This window comes from Telopea speciosissima, chromosome 10 (assembly GCF_018873765.1).
Source record: "Telopea speciosissima isolate NSW1024214 ecotype Mountain lineage chromosome 10, Tspe_v1, whole genome shotgun sequence".
NCBI classification, from domain to species: Eukaryota; Viridiplantae; Streptophyta; class Magnoliopsida; order Proteales; family Proteaceae; genus Telopea; species Telopea speciosissima.
The window spans coordinates 7,824,812-7,850,050 of record NC_057925.1 but is presented as its reverse complement, the minus strand read 5'-3'; the positions used below and the strand labels follow the sequence as shown (position 1 = coordinate 7,850,050).

The 25,239-nt window shown below is 41.9% G+C and overlaps 2 protein-coding genes across 3 annotated transcripts in view; one reads left to right on the top strand and one right to left on the bottom strand.

Moving 5' to 3' along the window:
- Nucleotides 1–2,211: 2,211 nt before the first annotated feature.
- LOC122641959 (probable glycosyltransferase STELLO2) lies at nucleotides 2,212–10,040 on the top strand. Its single transcript, XM_043835314.1, has 3 exons — nucleotides 2,212–4,330; nucleotides 9,074–9,200; nucleotides 9,293–10,040. Exons 1-3 carry the CDS (start codon nucleotides 2,643–2,645, stop codon nucleotides 9,764–9,766), a joined length of 2,289 nt encoding a protein of 762 aa, XP_043691249.1. The 5' UTR covers nucleotides 2,212–2,642; the 3' UTR covers nucleotides 9,767–10,040.
- LOC122641960 overlaps nucleotides 4,820–25,239 on the bottom strand; it is a 29,348-nt gene continuing 8,928 nt past the window's right edge. For both annotated transcript variants that reach the window (XR_006329988.1, XR_006329989.1), the window contains exons 10-11: nucleotides 17,570–17,574; nucleotides 4,820–4,830 (exon numbers count right to left, since the gene is read on the bottom strand). The gene's annotated coding sequence lies outside the window, so the exon portion shown is untranslated. The remainder of the gene's footprint in view (nucleotides 4,831–17,569; nucleotides 17,575–25,239) is intronic.

Genomic DNA, 25,239 nt, shown 5'->3' with positions numbered 1-25,239 from the left:
TTGGTCTATTAGTAATTTGGTACTATTATTATTATTATTATTTCTTTTTTTTTTTTTTTTCAATTTGGGTTCCATTTTGACACCCCTAGGTTAAATCAAGTTTTTTTTTTTTAATGGAAAAAGAAAGCAATATATTTCTTAAAAAGAAGAATTTACATCATGGTTAGGGAAGGATTTGTTACATATGTTGTTGAGAGTTGACTGAGCCATGTTCATAATTATACGATAAAAGAGTTTGTTACTACACCAGTTAAAACTAACACTAGTAAAGTTGGCAGTTTCATCAGCTAAATTAAAGTAAAGATTAAGTCAGTTCCAAGGTAAATGCATTGAGTCAGTAGAGTTGTAGTACCACACTTCTTTAAGTTTAATATTAGGCTAAATCAAGTTGAGATCTTCTTCAGGTACATTTATCTGTGCATACACTTTAGGTGCCAACATTTGTCGCACTCACTGCCATTTAAAAAGTAGAAAAGAGTATTAATGGAAACACAAGGGACAGGTGCTGGCACATGAAGCATGCGTTCAGGTGAACATAGAAAAATTATCCTCTCCAATTCCCTGAAGCTCGGTAGTGCGACAGTGCTAGGTGGAGATGCCAACATGTGGCAGATCAGACATCCAACGGTCTGAACTCAACATAGTCAATGAGCTGGGACTGTTGGATGTCCGAGCTGCCACATGTCGGCATCTTCACCTAGCACTGTCGCACTATCGAGCTTTAAGGAATTGGAGAGGATAATAATCCGGTGAACATACGTATAGAGGATCTGCAAAGTCAAACTCCGTGAAAGGATGGAATTCACAAAACGTGGCCTTGATCGGACCCTCTACCAAAGTGTATTACCGTATCTTGTTCTATCAGGTTCTGATTCAAGGGACAACAATGACCCATGTGCACCAAAGTTGGATGAGTTGAAAGTTCATTATTAATTTCTTAGATCTACTTAAATAAAATAAAATAAAATATAAAAGGAAAGAGAACGTCATCTGATCGTGCAACACACACCGCCCTGCACCCGAACATAGGGGTGCATGAAATGACCACTGCACCCCTAGTCATTTCCATCTTTCAGGGGTGTAGCAGTCATTATGCGTGCCCCTGTGTCTAGGCGCAGATTGGGTGACGTTCTTTCTCCCTAAAAAATAAGGGTAAAGGCTGGGTACGTTGGCGTTGTATGGTTAAGTCTCTCTCTCTCTCTCTCTCTCTCTCTCTCTCTCTCTCTCATATGGAAATGACCATTGCCTTCCACATCCCACCCTTTCTATTAGGTACAACAGCTTAGGGGTGGCCCTAAGCCCGAACAGAGCTTGGGTTGAGATACCTTGGCCTTGAGGGAGGGTTAGGATTGGGAATTTCCAGCCCTGAGTTAGGGCCAGGAAGTGTTAGGGTTGAGGCCTCAGGCTGAGCTGAACCCACCCCAACTCGACCCTATCTTCTTCTTCATGTTCTTTTTTCGTTCTTCTTCTTCCTAGTCTGGCCAACCCATTTATCCTTTTAGATGTGAAGTTAATGTTATAGAGGCATATTTATTTGTAGTGGTTCTCCTGAGGCACATGCAAACTCAGAAGCAACAAGAGCATTCTCTTTAGCATCCCACAATTCCTACTTCTTGATAGCAGAAGAAAGATAGAAAACCAATAATTCAACATCTAGATCTATTACGTGTAGAATTGATTTAAATCATGCATCTCCCCTCCCCTTCGGTCAAGGCCAATCGGGGTCAGCCCGGCCCAAACCTGAGGGCAGGTCAGAGTTGAATTTTTCTAACCCTGACTTAGGGTCGGATTGGGCCTAGACCCAGTTAAGGGGACTTAGGGTTGGACTGGGGTTTTACAAGGCCCGACCCAATCAGACCTTGTTGCGGCATTACTGTCTACTAAGCAACTAACTTAGTGATGTGCCCAACAGTCTCTCAAAAATTAATTAGAGTAAATTTACAAGACAAGTAGGCGTAAAACAAATCAAAACAAATCAAACCTAATTGTTTTGTAATTTATTTTCTCATCCATGAAATTATTCCTTAAATTTTCCCATATTCCCAAACAGTGGAAAGGATCCCATTCGAAGTGAGCTATAGATCTCTTTTTTTTGTAGGTAAGCCGTGAGCTATAGATCTCACAAGCCTTACAGAAGAAAGAAACTTTCATACTCGCAGTGTATAGTAACAAACTTCACTTCGCGTTTCTAACTAGTCACAACCTTCGATCGTTTTCGTCTTCGTTCTCTTCTTGACTCATTTACTTATTGGTTAATTAATACAACTCACAGACGAGGTTGCAGCTTTGAAAGTGGAGAAGAAGGCCGTGAAGAATAAAAGTGTCCGAATAAAGAAAGAGAAAACAATGACATCCCACCTCACCATACCACCAACTACTAGCAGTAGTTAAATTCAAGACTACGCAAGCAAGCAAGCAAAACCACAACTGTCGGCAGACACTTACCAGAACCAGTGAAGAGAGAGAGAGAGCTTCAGAGAAAGCACGAGAAAGAAAGATCAAAGCAGGGGAAGCGGAGATTTCAGTTTAGCTCAATTGGTGTGATAAAAAATTGAAGAATCCCTAGGTGAAGAAGAAGAAGAAGAGTTCTAATTTAGTTTAATTCAGTTTTTGAGTTTTGGGTTTGGGTTGGTGTACTCTCAATGTTGGTCCAAGACCGTTCATCGCCAAAACCACCTAAATCCCAGTTCAGAGTTCATCCATCTCTCCCTCCAGATCGCTTCTCTGAGCCCAAAAGACTCGATTTCTCAACATGGGTCTCTGTGAACTTCTGCAAAATCGTCGCTTGTGCCGTTCTAGTCACCACCGTCGCTGCATTATTCTTCCTCAACAATGTGGGCAACTCTGCTGCTCTCCTCCAAACCAGAGCGAAAGAGCTCGAAAAGATACCCTACCCTAAAATTAACTGGAATGAGATTCGACCCATTAAAGATAAGTCCACACCTTACGCAGCTTTCCGCTCCGAACGATGGATAGTCGTCTCCGTCTCTAATTACCCAACAGATTCGCTTCGCAATCTTGTGAAAATCAGGGGTTGGCAGGTCCTCGCCATCGGCAATTCCAAGACCCCTTCGGATTGGAACCTTAAAGGTGCGATCTTTCTGTCTCTAGAACAGCAGGCCAAACTAGGGTTCCGAGTTGTAGATCATCTCCCTTACGATTCCTATATTAGGAAGACTGTTGGGTACCTCTTCGCTATCCAGCACGGAGCCAAGAAGATCTTCGATGCAGATGACCGTGGGGAAGTGATCGACGGTGATCTTGGCAAACATTTCGATTTGGAATTGACTGGTAAGGAAGCGAGGCAGCAGCCGATCTTGCAGTACAGCCACGATAACCCAAATCGAACGGTTGTGAACCCATATATTCATTTCGGCCAGCGATCTGTCTGGCCGAGGGGTCTGCCATTGGAGAATGTTGGAGAGCTCGCACACGAGGAGTTCTACACTGAAGTATATGGAGGTAAGCAATTCATCCAGCAAGGCATTTCGAATGGTCTCCCTGATGTGGATTCGGTTTTTTATTTCACGAGAAAATCTGGTTTGGAAGCTTTCGATATCAGGTTTGATGACCATGCACCGAAAGTGGCTTTGCCACAAGGTATGATGGTTCCTCTGAATTCGTTCAATACGATTTTTCACTCTTCTGCATTCTGGGCTTTGATGCTTCCTGTGTCTGTTAGTACAATGGCTTCCGATGTCTTGAGAGGTTACTGGGCACAGAGGCTTTTATGGGAAATCGGTGGTCACACTGTGGTTTATCCTCCCACGGTTCATCGATATGATAGGATTGAAGCATACCCGTTTTCAGAGGAGAAGGATCTTCATGTGAATGTGGGTCGTTTGATTAAGTTCTTGGTTTCATGGAGGTCTTCGAAGCATATGTTATTCGACAAGATCTTAGAATTAAGTTATGCGATGGCAGAGGAGGGGTTCTGGACTGAGTTGGATATGAAGTTCACTGCAGCTTGGCTTCAAGACTTGCTGGCTGTTAGGTACCAGCAGCCAAGATTGATGTCACTGGAATTGGATCGGCCACGGGCGAAAATAGGTCATGGAGATCGAAAGGATTTCATCCCTCGGAAGCTTCCTTCTGTGCACCTTGGCGTTGAGGAAACGGGGACTGTAAATTATGAGATAGGGAACCTGATCCGATGGAGGAAGAATTTTGGCAATGTTGTGCTCATCTTGTTCTGTAATGGGCCAGTAGAACGCACTGCTTTAGAATGGAGATTGCTTTATGGGCGGATATTCAAGACTGTGGTCATTCTGTCGGAGCAGAGCAATGCAGATCTTGCTGTTGAACAGAGCCAATTGTGGCAGGCGTACAAGTGAGTTACTAACATAAGTTTGTTCTTAACCCTTCATATTTCCATTCATCAACAAGCTATTCGATAATCTATGCAGACAAAAGAAAATCATTTTCCATTTGTGATTTTTGTTCAGGGAGGATGGCCTTAACACTTTTCACTTTCATTTTGTAATTAACATGATTACCATTTATGAGCTTGTTATTGGCATGAATCCCCTCAGACACAGGTCTGTTCATTAAAAATTAACACATTATTTGAGGGCATCTTCACTGAACTAGAAAATTTTTCCAATACTTCTGGCCTCCTGACAATATCCATCCAGGTGGCAGCGATTGTGATTCTTGTGCATAACTAGTATCTTAGGATTGTTCTATTTGGATTTCTTTTGAAAAGCTGCCACTGTTCTGTCCTCTGTCATAATTTGAGTTGTTTTCTCCTTTGGGACATTTGAGAGGAGACTCAAGTCTTTTAACGGATGAGAGGATACTATATTACTGTAACCATCATAGTGAAACATACTGTTTCTTCAGTGTGACAAATGCTATGTTAGTGACGTCCCTACGATAAAGTGCTGTACTGTCATTTACTTTTACAAAAACATTTTTGATTGTGAGTGCACCAAATATTCTGAAGCCCTTCAAGGGGATTCTTGTCAGACGGATTTATGGTCATGGGGTAATGAACTTTGGCTACACACTACTATCAGAGTTATGTTCTCTCTTTAAAATTGACAGGCTTTAATTTCTCTCGTATCTGTCCATGCTGTGTATTGTCTCCTTTAGACCTTGTCTTTCAAACATGCAAAATTTGACTTGATTTTATATGCTGTATCACTTGTTGTTGTAGTTTTACTATATGAACATATAACAGATCCAATATATATTCACCCAGAAAAAAACAGATCCAATATAAAGGAATTGAATTATCAATGGTGCTGAAATTGATGGCCACCATGCTCCCGTTGTAATCTTTTCTATTGGTTTCTTAGTAGTTAGTTGATAGCAAAATACCAATTGTGTGTTTGGCTATAGATCTTTCAAGACAATAGGCCAAAGGACATGCTCTAAAACGTGAAGTAGGAGATCTAGTACAACAAATATATTTGGATTTGGGAGAAAATGAAGTATCCCAATCATGCATTGCAGTGAAGTTATAGGTGAAGCATTTTATAACACAGAAAAATTTTTTATTTGGAGTGTCTGCCTTGTCATACAGTCTCTAGTTTGTTCTGGAAACTCTACTTATCATGTTGGAGTTCAAGGCAGATTCCAGTAAGCCCGATCATTTTCCCTAATGAATTTCTCATTTTCACCCTTGCTTATAACATGCATCAACTGCTACTCAAACTAGCATACGAAGTCCATAGACCCAACTTCAGTTCACCGATGTATGTCTTGATATGTGTGTTGGCTTGGTAGTCTTAATGTGATTATTAGTTTGGTCTTTAATGTTCTTGAAAAGTTTATATTTACTTTTACTACTTATATAATGGTACTTGTCTTTGAATGGTTCTTTGATAATTTTGAATTTTTCTTTATTTTTTTAATGTTTATTCTGTTTCCATGTGTTGAAAAGGGACATTGTCAAAAAATATTATAACTATCTATCTTTTACAAGTCCTGCTAACGCGCAATGGTGGTCGTAGATCTGCTAGCGCTCATGCATTGCTTGTTCCCTCGGCCCGATCATCCAATTCGCTCTAACAGACAGGCATGGTTCAGTAGTCAAAGCAACTTCATCACTTTCGTGTACCCATCGGATGGCAACCCTTTCGGGGATTGACAAGGGCACTTGGTTAAGAATTTTCAACAGATGTCTGTAACTTTCCTCATTCAAAAACAAAAAACTAGTGGATGATGTTTATGTGATGATGTAGGTGATGCCACAGTAGGTGTAGTAGCATCAATAGGTTATACTATTACATCGTATTGTTGGTGGTTAAGTTACACAAAACTTATAGGTAGGGAAGAAGTAAAAAATATAGGCTTGTTATTTTAAGGAGATTTCTCAATTATAGTCTCGTGTTGGTTCCATAATATAATGGGATCCTAGGTCAGACCTTGCAACAGAATCAGAATCCTCAATAGACATGATCGCAGAGAGGTGAGAACTACAACACTGAAGTCAGTTTAAGCACTGTTTGTCCCATATGATAAAAAACCAAATACCTTCAGGAATCCACCAAAATAACAGCAAACTATCATTTGCTTGCCCCTTTACTTCTTCCATTTGGAAAAAAGCCCTTTCGTTTATTTGGCCCCGTAGCAAGAGACCTTTCCCCTTTGCTAGAGAGTGGCTTTGGTTGGTCATGACTTTCCCTAGAGGTTCTATCTGTGACGCTATTGGGAAGTTGGTGTTTGGCGCCGCTCTTTATCACATTTGGATGGAGAGAAACCTCAGGAGATGGACTTCCAATTCTCGGTCCTTCGACTTGATTTGGAAAGCCATCCCCTTTGATGTCTCTGTGAAGCTAGGCTTTCTTCCTCACAAGCACATTTTGGATTCCCCTAGGAATAGGCATATTGTTAGCTCCTAGGGATTAGGCAGCTCTATTTTACGGCCCCCCCCATAGTTGGTTTGGGGTTTGTATTGTTCCCCCCCCCCCTTTTTTTTCCTCCTCCGCCCCTCTCGGGCTTTGGTTATACATTTTTATTCACCCAAAAAAAAGAAAAAACAGCAAACTATTAGCACAACTTAAGAACAAATAGGTGGATAAATTTAGAATAAAAAAATTTGCAGGAACAAAAGAAAAAAGTAAGAAAGAGATAAGAGGGATATGACCAGGAATTCTTGCTAAGGCCTAGGTTACCATCTCACCAACCAAAACAAGGCATCTTGCTAGGCTCCATTGCATCTCACAGCTATTGGCGTAAAACTAGAAATTTCATTCAACTCTTTAACATGTTCAAAATGCTTACAGGCAACCCTTTTATAGACTGGCTGGGAGCTCAGTGGGACTTTCTCTTGGACTCTTTGACTATTTAATGAACTGCACATTTTCATGGATTTACACAACTGTCTATGAACTGACTTATATTATATTTTCAAGGACTTACACAACCATCAATTAGTTGACTTAATTACTGAAATGATATCTTTTAAGACATTAGATAATAGTTATAACTAGATAATACTTCTCAAATTCTGCACACATGCATTAACTTTTGTTGACCCTTTAACCAGAAAAACACCCAGACCAGTTGGTTTGACCTGAGCCAACTGAACCTGATTCAGTTAAACCAGAACAGGTTCATTGAAGGAACCTCACTACCTCAGTCTAAGGTAGAGGCCTGGTTCCTCCCTTTTTGCTTGGTGTAGAACTTATCTATATCACCATATGAACCCTGACCTGAAAAGCTCTCTATTGATTTAGATCTTCAACATGCTTAGTGTTCCATGCTGGTGCCTCCCCCCCCCCCCCCTCCTCCTGACCCAGTTTGGTCTGTGTCTTTTTAATCTTGTGAAGATTCTGAGCATCTAGTTATTTCTTGGTTCAATTTAGATGCCCCAAGTTAAGTTTGTCCAACCAAAAACCATATCTATACAGTGGGAAAGCAACAAATTGAAATGAAAATGGAGAGTAAGAAGTCAAAATAATAAAATATTGAGAGCACCCTAAGATGCTATTCTTACATTGAATATTATCATTCATGTAAAACTGTGTCAGCATGGTTTCATCCAATCTTTCTGATGCTGTTCAACACTAAATGAGCTTCTCTTTTCAGCTTTAGCATCATATCAGTTGGCTGAAAAAATGGGGTTGTCCTCAGTATTGCAGGGAACTCAAACAGTGGTCCAATGAACTCAATGAATTCATTGGAGACTCCGTCTTAGGTGCATCTTTGTGAGATCCTGGACAGTAAATTGTTTTTGAGTCTTCTTTTTGCACATAGGAAGGAAGCTTCCTTTTTTTTTTTCTGTTGACAAGTGAAAGCTGTATTGGTTGACATACCAGCAGAGGTTGACAATGTCGACAATTCATAAGAGCTGCTGCATTGTGATTCTGCTGCCTTTTAGAAGATTCTAATCTTCTGTCTATTGGGCTCAACTGCATGCCAAGTAAATGTCATGTAGATGCATTCATTATGTGCTACTTCAGTGGTACATGTAGGAGAGACTAGGTCTCCACATTCTGAAGCCCGACTACCTGACTGGTTTTCCTTCTTGTTTGCTATGGATATAATTTAGTGGGGAAAGCTTTCCTTCACTGTATGGTGAAGGAAAAATACACTCATCAAGGGTCATTAATGTCTGACCCCCCCCACCCACCCAATTTACGAATGGTTGAAATTATCCTTCACAGTTGCGTGATACCCTCTCAACACCATTCCGAAGGCCTCGGTCAACCATGGCTGAATGAAAACTTGGTCCTAATTGATTGGCTATTGTTTTCCCCAACTATAGTTAAACTGTTTCCTTTTTTACTTTGTACCCTTGATCCTCCCCAAAAGGAACTAGCTTTTAGAAGATTATAATCTTCTGTATGAGGTTTTCATAATAGTCGAAAGCTCAAAGCACCGTGGAGATAATTTTATTGCAGTTTGTTTGCTATAGCTTCCATCATCATCATCATCATCATCATCGTTAACATGGAGACAGATTTTACCATTGGTCCTAATTGAGAACAATGCAATGCCATTTGAAAGCATCAGTTTGCTGTACTAAGTTTCTATCATGATTCTATATAATACACTAAAGATACCACGTCCTCTTCGTTCTTTTGGCAATATTCAACTTACAATGTTTACTCGTATTTTACAGGTTTCTACCCAAGATATTCAGCAGGTTCTCAAGTGCAGAAGGATTTCTATTCCTCCAGGATGATACCATTCTTAACTACTGGAATCTGCCTCAAGCAGATAAGACTAAACTTTGGATTACAGAGAAGGTAATAGAAACTCCAATCGTGGCCCTCGAGAACCCTGATCAAACTCTTTGTCCCTTTTTCTCACAAATATTATTTTGTAACTTTGTTCTCAGGTTCCTGAGTCTTGGGTCACTGTCTCAACCGTTGGCAACAAGTCGGCATGGTTTGCAGCACAGGCAGCCATGGTGAAGAAAGTTGTCGGTATGATGCCAGCTCACTTTCAGGTTAGTTACAAGGAAAGCAGAATCGGCAAGCATAGCCTGATCCTCTGCAGTTGCGAGGTGTTTTATGTTCCCCAGCGCTTTGTTGGGGACTTTGTGGATCTTGTAGGTCTGGTTGGTGATTTAGAAATCCATCACAAGGTTGCAGTACCCATGTTCTTCATGGCAATGGATTCACTAAGTAATTTTGATTCAGTGCTGAATAAAATGATCTACAAAACAGAAGCACCGTCTAACAATTCTTCAAGCTTATATTCTGCTCAAGTACCTGCAGTGCATCCATGGAATGTGTCAAATGAGCCTGATTTTATAAAGTTGATCAGAATCATGGCAACAGGAGATCCCCTTCTAATGGAGCTTTTTTGAGTGCTGAGAAAGTCTTTCAATTTGCACACGGAAGAAGAAACTTGTACCACTTTGGTTACTGTTACACCAAATCCTGTATTTTTATTTTTATTTTTATTTTTGTAAAATTTTGAGGGCAGGGAAAGGTTTTCCTTTTTCTTTTTTATATTTTTTTTGTAGATTTATCATTTATGTTGTATTATTCATTTCTGGGTGGAAATTCCCCCATAACAGATGTGCCTTCTCCAATTAATTGGCTTAAGCATATATGAGAAGACAAAACCTCTCCTTCACATTTTTTGTTGTTTTTTGGATTTCTGTAGGCCGCAAAGTATACTATGTGAATCAATTTAATCAGCAAGGGTACATATCAGGGTAGAAAAACAGTTACTAATACATTATGACTCCTGTTAGTCAACTCAACTTTGCCTTATCCCAACTATTCTTTGTTGATTAATCAGTCAAATAAGGCTAAGTCATCCAAGATAGGCTGTCTTGATTGGAATAATGAGTCTCATCAGTAACTCCTGTGCTCTATTGACGAAATTCCGAAGTACCTTTACTCGGTCAAATTAGAGGATCAGATCCCATGGGGAAAAAGGAAGGCACGCAACCACGAGGTATAGGTCTCCTCATGAGCTTTCTTTTTTCTCTTCTTATTTAATGACCTGGGTCCCTGTATACGAATCGATACCAGTTGAAACTCCTTTCTCTCTCTAAGCATGTTAGATGTCATTATATTGATAGTTTATTTTCTAAAGAAAGAAAACAAGGGAAGTGATTGGGGGGGGGGGGGTTATGAACAGCTTCACATCAAGCAATCATGCAATGTTCACAATTGAGGAGAGGGGATGGGGTCATGGGGGTTCTAAACCCAGACCCGAAGGATAAGCTTACCTATGTCCTGCCAGACACCTGTTTAAACCGCCCATTTGGCATTCTTAACATTGTATCTGGATCAACTACCCGTATATGTTCTCTATTTTTTTTATTTTGGTAAATTGATGTCTTTTTTCTTTCATAAATAAATTTTCATTAGGTAAAATGATGTGTCTTTTTTCTTTCATAAAAAGCTTTTCATTCTGTGCTTAAGAGTGCATGGAAGCCAAAAAAAAAAAAAAAAAACCATATATCATCACCTAATCATATGTGAATCATACATGTAGAAAAGGAAAAAGAAAAGGGGAAAAAAAAAAACTTCTTGGTCACGTGTTCCCTGCGCCTGGACACAGGAGTGCAAAATTACTACCTAAACCCCTGTGAAATCAGAATTGTCATTCATGTTGATGCCCCTGCATGGGCTCTCATCCTCTCGACTGATGCAGGGGCTACGCAACCAGGAAACAATCTCTTGCCATCATATGTATTGTACAATTAATGAGAAGGTACTTCTCTCTCTTCTTCCGTCCTTGTTACCTCTCTCTCTCTCTCTCTCTCTCTCTCAATTGATCGACATTCCCCCTGCTGTGGTGAAGGGAAAGGAACAAGGTTCCTGGAGTGGCGTATTTCTGGAACAACAAAAGCTAATGGATCATATTCATCATCAGTCTTAGTGGTTTCCTGAGATGTCTATACAACATCAGAAGTTACATCCAAAACTCCATCCAATTTAAGACTCACTTCAACAGACCTAGAAGCAAAAGATGATGGCAGATCATTAAACGTTGTTCATTGCAACAGTCAAAGTGCTATCCACATAAGTAAGAATCCAAGTTTCCATTGCAAGACCAAGCACATCAATGTAACGTATCACTGGATACGAGATGTACTAGAGGAAAAACATTTGCAGCTTGAAAAGATTCATACTGACAAGAATGGAGCAAATATGATGATAAAGGCTTAACCCAATGTAAAACACGATTTTTGCAAGAGCATTGCAAGGATGGTAGTTCCCTCCTTATGAGTCAGAGGAAGAGTTTGTTGGGTTCCTCCTCACATGGAGGGACCCATGGGAGAGTTAATGTCTCTCTCTCTCTTCCTCTTTGTTTCTTCTTAGTCAAACCATCCATTGATAAGATGGGGTCACATTTCAAACACATAAAGTGTGAGAAATGTGCAATCGGCCAAAAGTTGGTTCGGCTATTAAAGAGGGAGAAGGAAAAAAGGCAAGGGTGGCGCCGCACTCATCTACCACCCACCAAAGCATTAAATGAGAGTGGTTGAATCCCTTGTCTCCAAACATCTATATAAAGGATTTTCGCACTTTTCCCAACAAGTGGTATCAGAGCCTTGGTTAGCGTAAACGTGTGTAAAAGCTTGATTGCAGTACGATGATCGAAAAAGAAATCTCGATGGGTAAGTTTGAAATGGAACTCTTTGATGGCAATAATAACTTCAACTTGTGGCAAAGCACAGTTAAAGACATTGTGGTTGAATCCCTAGCCTCCAAACATCTATATAAAGGATTTTTGCACTTTTTCCAACAAAGGGTATCAAAGCCTTGGTTAGTGTAAACGTGTGTAAAAGCTTGATTGCAGTACGATGATCGAAAAAAGAATCTCGATGGGTAAGTTCGAAATGGAACTCTTTGATGACAAGAATAACTTCAACTTGTGGCAAAGCACAGTTAAAGACGTCTTGGTGTAACAGGGAGGATCCAAGAGATAACTTACTATCAACCTTTGAGGGAAATTTAATGAAATAGGACTTCTTCTCGGCAAGGCTGAAGAATTCATGCCATTTACCACATTTGAAATTAAAGGGGACGATTAAGAGTGGGAACTGGTGAGCTAGGTGCTTGGGTGTCTTTGATACCTTAGACTGCCATGGAACGCATACTACTCGAAATCTAACATAATCCTCGTAGAGACACAGACACTTTGAAATCTCGTCTAACAACTCCGCCAGAAGATTTAACCACGTCATTCCTCCGTGTGCCGGAATCCTAGAAAAATGAATCGCCAATCACACATTCAATTCATTCTAAATTTGATGATTCAATAAAAAATGCAGACGAAACCCTCTGTTTTGAATTCAAGAAAATACGAATGATAGTGGGTTGAAGGAGAAGGACAAAGAAGAAGGAAGAAAATAGAAACAGCAAGAAATAAGAAGACGGCTTGGAAAAGCGTACTAGAGCTGCAACAGAGCAGAGTAGGTTGAATGCTTGACGACGGCTTGAAGTTGAAGCGTTGAATGACCGCGGGAGAAGATAAGGTGAAACTTTGAAGTGTGAAACGAAATTGATTAATTGAGACAGAGAAATGAAACCCTAATATCCCTTTTTTTAGGTAAAAAATGAAACGCTAATAACCTCGTTTTGGAGTGATTTCTCTTCTGATTCCTTTCCTGGTCATTTGGCTTTGTTCTCTAATTTGCTTCGTAGATGGAATACAAATGTCTTTGGGCACATTGATTCCTTGAAATACCAACTAACCTCTTGCTATGGCTCTCTGGAGGACCTCTCTTCCCCCCATCAGGGAGATCTGGCGCATTGTGCCTCGAAACTTCGATGGGTTCTTGATGCTGAGGAACATTTCTAGCTTCAAAAGTCCAGGCAAAACTTTCTTATCTCCGATGATCAAAACACACATTTTTTTCATAATGTGACTAAACAAAATCTCCGACGAAGGAGAATTGGTTATATTACTTTGGAGGATGGCTCCCATGTCAATAATCCGAGCTCTATTGCTCTTGCTTTTGCTCAACACTTCTCCTTGCTTTTCACTACCACTAGCCCTTTGGATGTTTCGTTTATTGAGTGTCTTTTTCCTTTTGTCATCCCTCAGGAGTCATGTTCATCGCTGTGTGGCATTCCGACATTGGATGAAATTTGCCATGTGGTTTTTTTCGTTTGGGCCCCTGAAGGCTCTTGGAATTGATGGCTTTTAGGCTTGTTTTTTTCAGCAATTCTGAGATGATATCAAAATCCCTCTATTACAATTTATATCTCAGTGTTTTTCCTCATTAAGTATCCCTAGCTCTATTAATCACACATTGTTATGTTTCATCCCTAAATCTGCTTCTGCGAGTAAAGTTGGGGATTTCCGCCCTATCAGTCTCTGTACAGTCACCTATAAGATTATTGCCAAAATTATTGCTCTCTGGCTTAATCGTTTTCTTCCTTTGTTTATTTCTCCTTTTCAGGGAGTGTTTGTCCATGATAATATAGTTGTTGCTAGTGAGATCTTCCACTTCCTTACCCATAAATCTGGTAAATAGGGATTTGTGGCCATCAAGATTGACATGTCTAAAGTCTACGACCGGATGGAGTGTTCACTTTTAACTTCTGTTCTTCGTTTTGTTGGATTTGATCAACGTACTTGTGACTTTCTGCATACCTTGATTTCTTCGGTTTCATTCTCAATTAAGCTAGAGGGTAGCCCGTTTGGGTTGTTTAATGGGACTAGGGGGCTGCGTCAGGGGTGTCCCCATAGCCCTTATTTGTTCATTGTTGGTATGGAGGTGTTATCTCGTTGTAGGAGCAACGGACAAAGATCGATCTGCGACCTCTTTCTGGCGTGGTGCACCTGAGCATGGGAGCGGCGCGGGGATTGTAGTTGATGGTGTAGGAAGTCGCCACATAGATCAGGGTCTAGGTCTCACAAATGGTGTCCGTCCTTCAGAGAAGGGCGCTAAATTAACTCCAATGACTCAATGGATGGTTTGCTCCAGATCTTTGGGTAAGTGTCAAGTTACAAGGTGGGAAGGTGTTAGACACCTAGCAACCGCTTGGTCAACAGCCAGTCTTCCTAAACTAAACTCTATTGTATACTGTTGTGTTATACATATTATGTATCTAATTAAACTATTTTTTTTAATTTTTTTTTTGTATTTTGATTATCCTTGTTGAAATTTATGGACCTAATTAGGCTCATTAAAATTAATGTTTTAATCCTAATTACTAGCCCTAAGTTAGGTGATTATGTATATTATGCACCCTAATTAATCAGGTTGATTTATTTTACCTAAGTTAGAAAATCTAAATCTAAGGTAAAAATATGGTCAATTGTGCAAATTTATTAAGATCCTAGGGCAATGGTAATATCATGGATAAGTTTGATAAACAAAATGGCTTAAGGATCAAAATGACCAAAATTACAAAAATACTCCTATAAGGCAAAATGCATGAAAGACTCATGAAAAAAGAAAAATTATGCTCAAGACATGCTTATGAAAGTTAAAACATTCAAATAAAGTGATAGAAACCTTTCCAGGACCCTAAACATGATTTGGTCGCAAAAATGACCAAAATACCCCTAATGGCAAAATGGTAAAAATGCTAGAACAAGAACTTTTAAGTCATTTCAGGCATTTTATGTCATTAAACATCCTGAAATTACTAAACATGTCGAGTAAGACTACTGGATGGCACAATGGGCTTGCATTTGGTAAATTACCAAAATGCCCCTGAGGGCAAGAATGACTTTTTGTGCATGGTTATGATTCATGGTGGGCATGTATGCATATGGAAACATTATAAAACAACTTGAAACAGATTTTCATGTTTAAAAATATATTTTTTTCTGATTTTCTTGGATTTTCACAACAAATAGAAAAATGACATCTACATCCCTAACATGGTAGGGAACACCTATGAAAATGATCAAACATTCATGTCAGTGATTAATGATCCCATAAAATCAATCCTGATGAAATGTGTATCCCATAATTTTTTTGTGAATTTTCATGCATTTATACTATTTTAAATATTTTCTGAAATGTTAAAAAGAAGGGAAAACAAAGAAAAATATAAAATCCCTATCACAGATCCGAATTGGATCAAACCAGAGCTCATTCCCACTAATCAAAACATGATCTTTAACATGGTCATAATAATTTGGTCCAAATACCCACCCATATGTTCAGATTTTACATAATCCAAAATCCTTCACAGAGGCAAAAATATCACAAAAACAGTGATTTGGAGCTTGAGAAAATTAATGAATATCAAACATAATGGTAAACATCATCCATGAAAATTTCAGAATTTTATCATTCTTGTGTTATTTTTGAAGATTTTTTAACTGAAAACAGCCTCTTTTAACTAAAGAAAATCAAAAGAAATACATAATTAATAAATAAAAATATTTAAAAACTACCCTTGAAGCTTGGAAGTGTCTGGGATCAGCTTACATATCCTTGGATGGCCAGAATTATCGCTGGAAGGCACCGAAAGCCACTCCAAGTGTGGTTGCCCCGAATGGCAAGAGTGGTGAACAAGGGATATTTGAGGAATTTTATATGTCTATGGGAACATGATCTGGGGATGTCTCTGGAATGTATGGACAGAGGGGAGAACGAGCTTCACAATGATAATTTTTTCATGATTTTTCTCTCCCTTTAAACCCTCCAAATGGCCTGCTATTTATAGGAAAAAATCTGTTCGAGGAGATGACTGAATGAGCCCTGGGGTATAGATGGTAGGGAACCAAAGGCTGATGGGCTGGCTGGGCTTGCGTGTGCCTAGGCCTGCTGGGCAGCCTAGGCAGGTGCAGCGTTATCTTGGGTCACGCAAGTGGGCATGGGGCCATGTGTGGCTCAGCTTAAATGGTGGGGATTTGTCCCCTGCCGACAGTTCAGCTGGGCTGGTTCAGGCTGGGTTGACCCAGTTCGGGTCAACTCAGTTTGCCCCACTTTTTAAAATTTTTTTTTTTTTATATAAACCATTTAAAGATTCCATTTTAAAGCTCCACGTTCAAATGCTAATATCTCCAAAACAGAATGGCCGATTTTGACGCGCCACATATCGCCGTGAAGGTCTTAACACGTACTTTCCATCCGTGTGGCAGATATGGTCGGATTTTGCCTAAAATTGATATGGATATCGAGAAAAGCACATAAATGGTGTTTCACACTGATCAAGGTCCAAATGATACTGGAATTACATGAAATTTTATGTGTAAGCACAACATGACCAAATAAAGCTCCTGTCTGTGTTGAAGTAGCACGATGCACTCGCCTAAGTCCAAGGGAGATGTCACTTGTTTGACTGTCCCCCATCGGATGCTTGACATTTTATTATTCCCCCTTGCCCCTTCGGATCAGGATCCTCTGTAGTATCGGTGGGGTGGCAGTGCACATCCGACGGCACAATAGAGCTCACGTGGCACACATGACACACATGGCCTCTGCTATGCCGTCAGATGTGCACTGCCGCCTCGCCGGGTACTGTAGAGGGTTTTAATTCTGCCCCTTCACCATTAACTGCCTTTCCTTGAGTCGGGATGCCACCCTTCGCTGCCTTTTTGGGCTACCTTCCTAGTGGGGGAAAAAAAAATCTAATGTTTTGCTTTAAATTTTGCTGAAGGCTCTGCTTCTTTTGTCGTAAAATAGTTAGTAATAAAATTACATTTTCTAATGTTTGTTTTGTTATTTGAAAATTTTTCATCTATTAAAATTTTACATGGGACCACTTGTTTTCCATAAAAGAGGCTAACAAATTTTACGACAATTTTAGTCGTAAAATTTTCCTGCAAATGGCTCGGGCTCAAGTTCGAGCTCAAATGATTACTTGACAATTTTTTGAAACAGAGAAGAGGTAGATAGAACATCCTCGTCATCTTCTTCTTCGTCCTTGTACACACTTCTGGGTCGATCAACACCAAATTCGATACTTACACACACATCTCCTCACCGTTACGAAGAGGTTCTCGCTGCATTTGATGTATGGACGTTGGAGGTCAGAAGGATTTCCAAGGTTTGGAAGGCTTGAGCACAGGTGAGCTTTTGACTCAGTCTCCTTATACTTTGTTTCCAAGTTTCTTAGGTTTCCAACCATTCTTAGTTATTTTTTTTTTTTAAATAACTGAAACCAATAGTTATAGCAATTTTATAACATGAGCAATCTTAAGATTTTTACATCATATTTTATCTCTTATAAACAAACACTAGAAAATTTCTCAACATAAAAAATTTTACCTGTGTCCGAAACAAACGGAGCCAAAAGAAAAAAAACACGGGAAATACCTATTCGGATTCTTACCAATTGCGCTCAAAGGGATTTTCCTAAATAGACCAGATGTTCAATTAATTGGTCAACCCTATGGCTTGCCAAGTATAGGAGTTTTCCCCTCAATTTTTTTTTTCAAAAGTCCCTCTTATTTGAATAGTTTGAAAAAGAAATGATTATTTGAAGCAATTTTTCTGTACAGAAAATTGAGAATACATGGAGAAGAAAAAACTAGTATATAACTTTTTTTTTTGGTGCAAAGATCTCAAGGGGGGGAGGGGGGGGGACATATATGGTATATAACTTAATATATGGTTAAGGGATAACGTGACAAAATATTTGTTAGATGTAACTGCTGACTGCTAAGTCATGTGATTGTTAGGAGTGTAAGAGAGTTCCACAAAGTATGTGGAAGATCTAACCAATCCTCCACCACAAATGAATAAAAAAGTAAAACGCATCATATGGGGGAATTTATTAAAAAAAACTTTCAATTTCTATACATCCAACTTTTAGAAAAGCTCTTACACCCCCCCAAAAAAAAAAAAAAAACTTTTAGAAGAGCTAGTCCTCTCTTAAGTCTTACCCCTTTATAATTATTTGGCTTTCACAACATTGAAAATAAAGAAACACCTTAAAAACTACTTTTTTGCAGCATTGGATTCTCTCTCTCTCTCTCTCTCTCTCTCTCTCTCTCTCTCTCTCTCTCTCTCTCTCTCTCTCTCTCTGTTATGTTTATCTTAAAATTTTAAGAAGCCCATACTCATTACAAGAAAGTGCAAGAAAGTAATGAAGAATTGCAGAGTAAAATCAAGACTCCTTACGCAATTAGACAATTGGCTTTGCCATCAATTAACAGGTAGGGAGACAGAGTCATTATTAGATAGGTAATGGGCTGTGGTCAGGGAGATTTTTTCTAGGGGGGGTGCGCACGTTAGGCTCTGGTGGTGTAGGCTAGGGTTTGGAGTTTTGCGAACTACGTAATGGAGGGTCCCCCTCCTCGGGAGGAGCACCCACCTGATCCTCCTCTTCGTGGGGTTACCTCGGGTGGGTCTGCTCCCTCTTTCGTGACTGTGGTATCTCGTTCGTTGGCCCCTTCTTTTTCTGTAAAGTCCCAAGTGGACATCTCGATGAAGCAGTCACCGTCTTTCTATGGAGAGCCTGCGGTGTTCTTCTTGAAGGAGGAAATCGATCTCTCAGAGCAGGCTTTTTCGACTATGCTGATCGCCAAATGCAGCCATGGAAGACCTTCACTGCACACGATTAAGGCCTTCCTCCATAAAAATCTGTTTGTGCAGGGTAATGTCGAGGTCTCGACGTTGGACAGGCGTCATATCTTGCTGCGTTTCTCAGCGATGGCAGACTTCGTGAAGGTATGGCTGAAGGAGCAAGTGTATATTCAGGGGTTTCTCTTTCGGTTCTTGAAGTGGTCATCTGCATTCGTTTCTGGTTGGGAGTCACCCCTGGTTCCTGTGTGGGTCTCGATGCCGGGCCTGCCCATTAATTTTTAGTAGGGTAATTTCCTGGTTTCAATCGCTGGTGCAATAGGGAAGCTCTTGAAGGTAGATGGTGCGACTGTTGCTGTTATAAGGACAGTTGAGGCTAGATTCTGCGTGGAGGTTGATCTCAGGGGTGAGCTGCCATCAAAGGTTTGGATTGGGTGTGGAGCAGAGGGATTCTACCAGAGGGTGGTCTACGAGAAGCTGCCTATGTACTGCGCTAGGTGTTCAAAGTTGGGTCATGTGAAGGAAGTTTGCAGGAAAGCTCGACATTCAGGAGGGGTTGCAACTCAGCCTGATGTCACTGCGAGCTTGTGGGAACGACGTGATGAAGTTCCAGTGCTACATGCTCAGACTGGCAATAGAGACAGCAATGGAATTTGGGTTCCGTCTGGGGAAGGAACATCTCGGGGTGAGGAGAGGAGGCTGTCAATGACTGCCCAGCGACAAGGAGCCCAAAGACGGTCTGGCCAATGGAGGCAACCTGGTGCTTTTGCAACACCTAGGGAGGGTGCGACGGGCGGTATTGGGGAGGATTATAGAGAGCTTCCGATGAGTGTCCCTACCATTGGAGAGCCACGGGTGGCCGAGGAAGGAATGGCAGCAGGGAATGTTGCGCTGCCGGCGTCGGAGGAGATGGCGGGGGTTCAGCCTTTGGAGGTGGGAGCTTTGTCCTTAGAGGAGGCTCCAATCGATGTAGCTAGAGTTGGTGTGAATAATAGGCAGTGCGATTTGGGCAATGAGTTGGGGTTTGAACTGCATTCTCTGGAGGACTGAGGGGTGCGTGAAGGTGCTTCGGCATGGGTTCCCAGGGGGTCAGCTGCTAGTGGAGGCTGTTCGCAATCTGTGGGGGTGCACTCTGCAATTTTCTTTTGGAATAGGGATCCGTCTAGGCGCACCAGGGATGATTCCCAGGTGGCCGAGTTGCCTGCTCCCACCTTGGACCGAGAGGCCCTGTTAGAAAGTTTTCGAAGATTCAATGCTATGATTGAAAGCAGAGTTCGACGAACAATTGAAAGGTGAAAGGCTGTGGGAGGAAAATAGGCAGCCTTTGGGGGCACGGGCAGAGAGACGAATAAGGCAGGGGTCTACTCGTACTACGTTGCTCAGGGCGGCAAATGTTTACAACAGAAAGAAAACTAAGAAGACAAGGTGGGGTAGGCCAGCCAGGGTGGAGCCAAACCAGCGTATCACAAGGTCCATGGGATCGATAGAGCCACTCCAAACTGTTTCCCAATGAATTGTTTGTTTTGGAATGCTCGAGGAATAGGAAACAAGCCAACCAGAAGGCGGCTGAAAGCTTTAGTGAGTCAGCATAAGATTGACGTTGTTGCAATTGCAGAACCTAAAGCATAGAAGACTAAGGGGCAGAAGGTTATGAGAAGGATTGGGCTGGATTCCTTGCATACCTAGGACAGATTGTGAATTTTTTGGAGGGAGTCAGTGCAGGTAACAGTGGTGGAGGAGCATAACCAGTATGTTACTCTTTGGTGTGTTGATGCAGGGGTGGGAAGTTTTTTCATTTCCTTTGTGCATAGTCTGTGCATGGCAGTTGAGAGGAGGGAATTGTGGTCTAGCCTGGAGGCTTTTTCTGGATCTATTGATGAGCCGTGGGCGGTGAGGGCGATTTTAATGTCGTGGCTGCTCCGATGGATAAAGCGAGGGGCCGCCCTGGTTGTTCTCACTCCCTTAAGGAGTTTGACAGCTTTGTTAGTGGGGCTGGACTCATGGATGCGGGTTACTCTAGCAGTATTTTCACCTGGTCAAATAACCAGGAGGGCACCAGAAGGGTTTTGGCCAGGTTGGATCGCTTTCTTGTTAATGTAGAGTGGGCTGGGACTTACCTAAGGACTGAGGTCACTCATTTTAACCGGACTTGTTCAAACCATGCCCTTATTGGGGTATCCTTTGCAGCCAATGCTGACCGAGGTTTTTCGTCCTTTAAATTCCAGTAGATATGGCTGTTACATCCAAACTCTATAGAGTTTGTCAAGAGCCAGTGGGAGAAGCCGGTTGTGGGTTCTCCACTCTGTGTTTTGTTTCTAAACCTAAAAGGTCTTCGCGGTGCACTGCATCGTTGGAACAAAGAGGTGTTTGGCAACATACATCAGAGGGTTAGGGATGCAGAAGACTGTGTTAGCAGGGCAGAGGCAGAATTAGACCAGTGCAACAGTGAGGAGGCTAGGGAGGCTTTGTAGGCAGCCAGGGAGGCTCTTCAGGGGGTTCTATTGCAAGAGGAAATTTTCTGGAGGCAAAAGTCAAGGGCAACTTGGTTGAAGGAGGGGAACTGAAACATGAAATTCTTCCATTCATTAGTGAAGGTCAGACCAAGGAAAGCTAGTGTCCACAAAATTAAGGGGGGAGGGGGAGAGTGGATCTCGGACCCCGATGCGATTCAAACGGAGGTGATGCAACACTTCTCGGGGATCTACGCCTCTCAGGGGTGTGTGGTGGACGAGGGGCTGTTGGCTTTGATTCCCAGGTTGCTCTCAAATGCGGATAATTCCTTCCTCCTGGGGATTCCATCAATAGAGGAGGTGAGGACGGCAGTGTTTGCCTTGTTTGGGGACAGTGCCCCAGGTCCTGACGGCTTCTCTGGGATTTTCTTCTCGGGCTGTTGGGAGTTAGTGGGGCATGATGTGTGGGAGGCTGTTCGGGATTTTTTTATAGGTGGGGCCCTCCCTAGAAGCTTTACGTCGGCCAATCCGGTGCTCATCCCTAAAAAGGAGAATCCGAAGGTGATGACAGACTTTCCACCTCTTAGTTTGTGTAACTTCTCCTACAAGATCCTGGCAAAGATTATTACCACTAGATTGGCAGGGCTACTTCCATATTTGGTGGCAGAGGAGCATGGTGCATTTGCGTAGGGACGATGCATACATGACAACATTAAATTGTCCAAGAGATGGTTCAAGACTTGAACAGAAAAGCAGGGGGTGGCAATGTGATTCTTAAGCTAGACATGGCCAAGGCTTATGGCCACCTGGAGTGGGAGTTCCTCTGGCTTGTCTTGGATAGGTTTGGCTTTAGTGAGGCGTGGATATCTCTGATTAAGAAGACGATCGAGAACTGCTAGTTTTCAGTTGCTTTGGGTGGCAAATAGTTGGGTTTCTTTAAATCTTCCAAGGGGGTGCGACAGGGAGACCCCCTCTCTCCCGCATTGTTTATTCTAGCAGAGGAGGTGCTTAGCAGGGGTATAAAAGAATTGTTTGTTGATGGTCTGGCAGCCTACTATAGGCTTCCAAGGGTATGTCCAGGAATCTCACATAGCCTCTTTACGGACGACACCATTATTTCTTCCAGGGGATTGAAGAGATCGCTTAAGCAGATTATGGGCTTCATCACCAGGTATGAAGGGTTCACTGGCCAGCTGGTTAATAGGTAGAAGAGCTGCTATGTACTCGGCGACATGATGGCTACAGCACATATGGTGGGGGTGGTAACTGGGTTCCCCAGGAAGTCCCTCCCTATCACTTACCTAGGAGCTCCCCTATGTTCAGGAAGAACGAAGATTAATCTCTTTGATGGGCTAGTAGGGAGGATCAGAAGTAAAGTGGCAGGGTGGAAGGGTAGGTTGTTGTCCTCTGGGGGTTGTGTTACGCTCTTGAAGCATGTACTCTCTTCCATGCCAATTCATGTCTTGGCCACTCTAGACCCTCTGAAAGCGGTATTGCGCAGTCTGTACAAGATCTTTGCTGACTTCCTTTGGGGTAACTCTAAATGGGGTAACTCTAAACACTGGGTAAGTTGGAAGAAGGTTTGTAGGCCTATGGCGGAGGGGGGACTTGGTGTTCGACTGCTACAGGATGTGGGGACTGCTCTCAGGTTGAAAGGGTTTTGGAAGGTTTTGTCAGAGCAAACACTGTGGAGTGAATTTTTAGGGCTAAGCATTTAAAAAATTTGCATGTCACTTTGGCAAGACGAGTTGGGACTGGATCTAAATCCTGGCACAGCACCATGGAGTTCAAGGGGTTTGTTATGGAGAGGTCCAGGTGGTTGGTTGGGGTTGGCAATATCTCCTTCTGGCAGGATAACTGGGTGGGAGTTGGCCCTCTTATAGACTTCATGGATAACGGTTTGCTTGTGGATGTGAACCTGTGTGTTAAAGAAGCAGTTAATGATGAGGGGGCTTAGAAGGAGGAAATCCTAAGCCTCATCGATTCAGAGGCAAACAGGGACAACATCAGGTCAGGGGGCTTTACGCTCTCTAACAGGGATGATATGTTGGTTTGGACTCCGGTGTGTGATAGCCGTTTCTCCTCTAGATCAGCATGGAATGAAGTCAGGCAGAGGGACTCCGAAAGATCCTTTGCTAAATGGATCTAGAATCAGTCGGTGCCTTTGAAAGTGGGGTTTTTTGTTTGGCAGCTCCTAGTGGGTAAAATTCCCACCGATGAGGCTCCTATGGCCCTTAGCATCCCCTTAGCATCTAGATGCAATTGTTGTGGACAGCCAAGGAGGGAAATCGTGGCTGGCGGAACGGCAATGAAGGTTTGGGAGTATTTTTCACAGCTTTTGGACATCCCTTATTTGCCCACACAAGATGTCAGAAGTCGAATTTTATTCTGGTAAGACGCAGGGAGTTGCAAGAGCCTCAGTGACTACATCATTGGCTTATTGCTGGCTTTGATTGTTTGGGAACCTTGGAAAGAGAGGAATAACAGAAGGCATGAGGAGAAATGACGTAGTGCTGCCACCATCATTGAGCGTATCAAGGGATGGTTAAGGGAGGTTCATTTTCCCCCTAAGGTTGGTGGATTGGAGTCCCCTAGGGATACATTAATTCTTCAGTGCTTTGGTCGTGTGGCCCCTCAGGCAAGGATGAAACAGCCCCTTCCGATCTATTGGCGTTCCCCTTTGTGGTCCGTGAAATTAAATGTTGACGGAGCTTGTAAAGGAAACTCGGGGATTGGTGCGGGAGGAGGGGTGATTAGGGACCATTCAGGTATGGTGCTGGCAACCTTTGCAAATTTCTATGGAGAGTGCACTAATGCCATAACAGAGCTCAGAGCGTTAAAGGATGGCTTGAAATTATGCCAGGAGCTAGGACATGCAGACGTGGTGGTAAACTTTGACTCGGCTACTACTGTAAGTATGGTCAACCTCAAGAGATGTAACTTATGGAAAGGCTGGTACTGGTTCCAGGAGGTTCTGGCACTGGTCATTCAGACGCGGACCACAGTGTCCTTTGCCTTTCGGGAAAGCAACAGAGCGGCAGATTGGCTGGTCAGAAAATCTTGTGATACAAACGCTTCTCGCACCTACTTCCAGGACAGCCTACCTGAGGGGAGCTTTGCAAGTATCATTAGGGAAGACAAGGCTGGTTTGCCGGTTTTCAGGTTCTAGCAGGTTTTTCTTTTGCTTGTATGGGTCTGTTCATTGAGGGCGTACCGGAACGGTTAAGTGATTAGGAAAGGGGTAAGGCGGGATGTCCCCCCCCCCCCCCCTTGTATTCTTTGATTCCTTTGATTGATTAATAAAATTCTAGGGGCTGCCCTGGGTCCAAGTTAAATTCGGGTTTAAAAAAAAAAAAAAAACAGGTAGGGAGATCGCTTTATAAGATACTATCCAGGAAAACATATAATTAAAAATTAAGATAGTTATTTTTTGCATGTTTTAATCCCTTTAATAAGACAATAAAGCTGCCACTGAAGAAGATTAAACAAGTCTTTGGCCAATGGCCATTATATATTAAAAGGAAGGTTAGTCAGCATAAGATAGCCATAATAATTATGTCATACTCTTTAGAAGAGATTCTGTAGGTAACCAATCCTTTTAAAAAAGGAGGGGGGGGGGGGGGGGAGGCAATCATGAACCTTAAAACAAGCAAAGAGGAGAGTAGAACTGTTGAAGAATTCAATGGCAGCCTTATTAATGGGCTCAATGAGCCAATTTCTTTGAGTTTTTCTCAGGTGACTAACTTTAGCCTGCTAGTTCTAGGTAGAGAAAAACAAGAAAAGAATGTAAGTAGCCAACTGCTTCAGTAATGGAGTTGACCTCTGAGATGAGAGGATTGGTTCCAAACCCACTATAGAAAAAGTAAGAACCAACCACTCAAGCTAACACAGGAATTGGAAATAATAGCCCCTTTGGTTATTACTGAG

Excerpts from the sequence above, each read along its gene's own strand:
- LOC122641959 (XM_043835314.1), top strand. The coding sequence starts at position 2,643 with ATGTTGGTCCAAGACCGTTCATCGCCAAAACCACCTAAATCCCAGTTC. Across the intron at positions 4,331-9,073 it reads CAATTGTGGCAGGCGTACAA|GTTTCTACCCAAGATATTCA; the intron begins GTGAGTTACTAA and ends CGTATTTTACAG. Across the intron at positions 9,201-9,292 it reads AACTTTGGATTACAGAGAAG|GTTCCTGAGTCTTGGGTCAC; the intron begins GTAATAGAAACT and ends CTTTGTTCTCAG.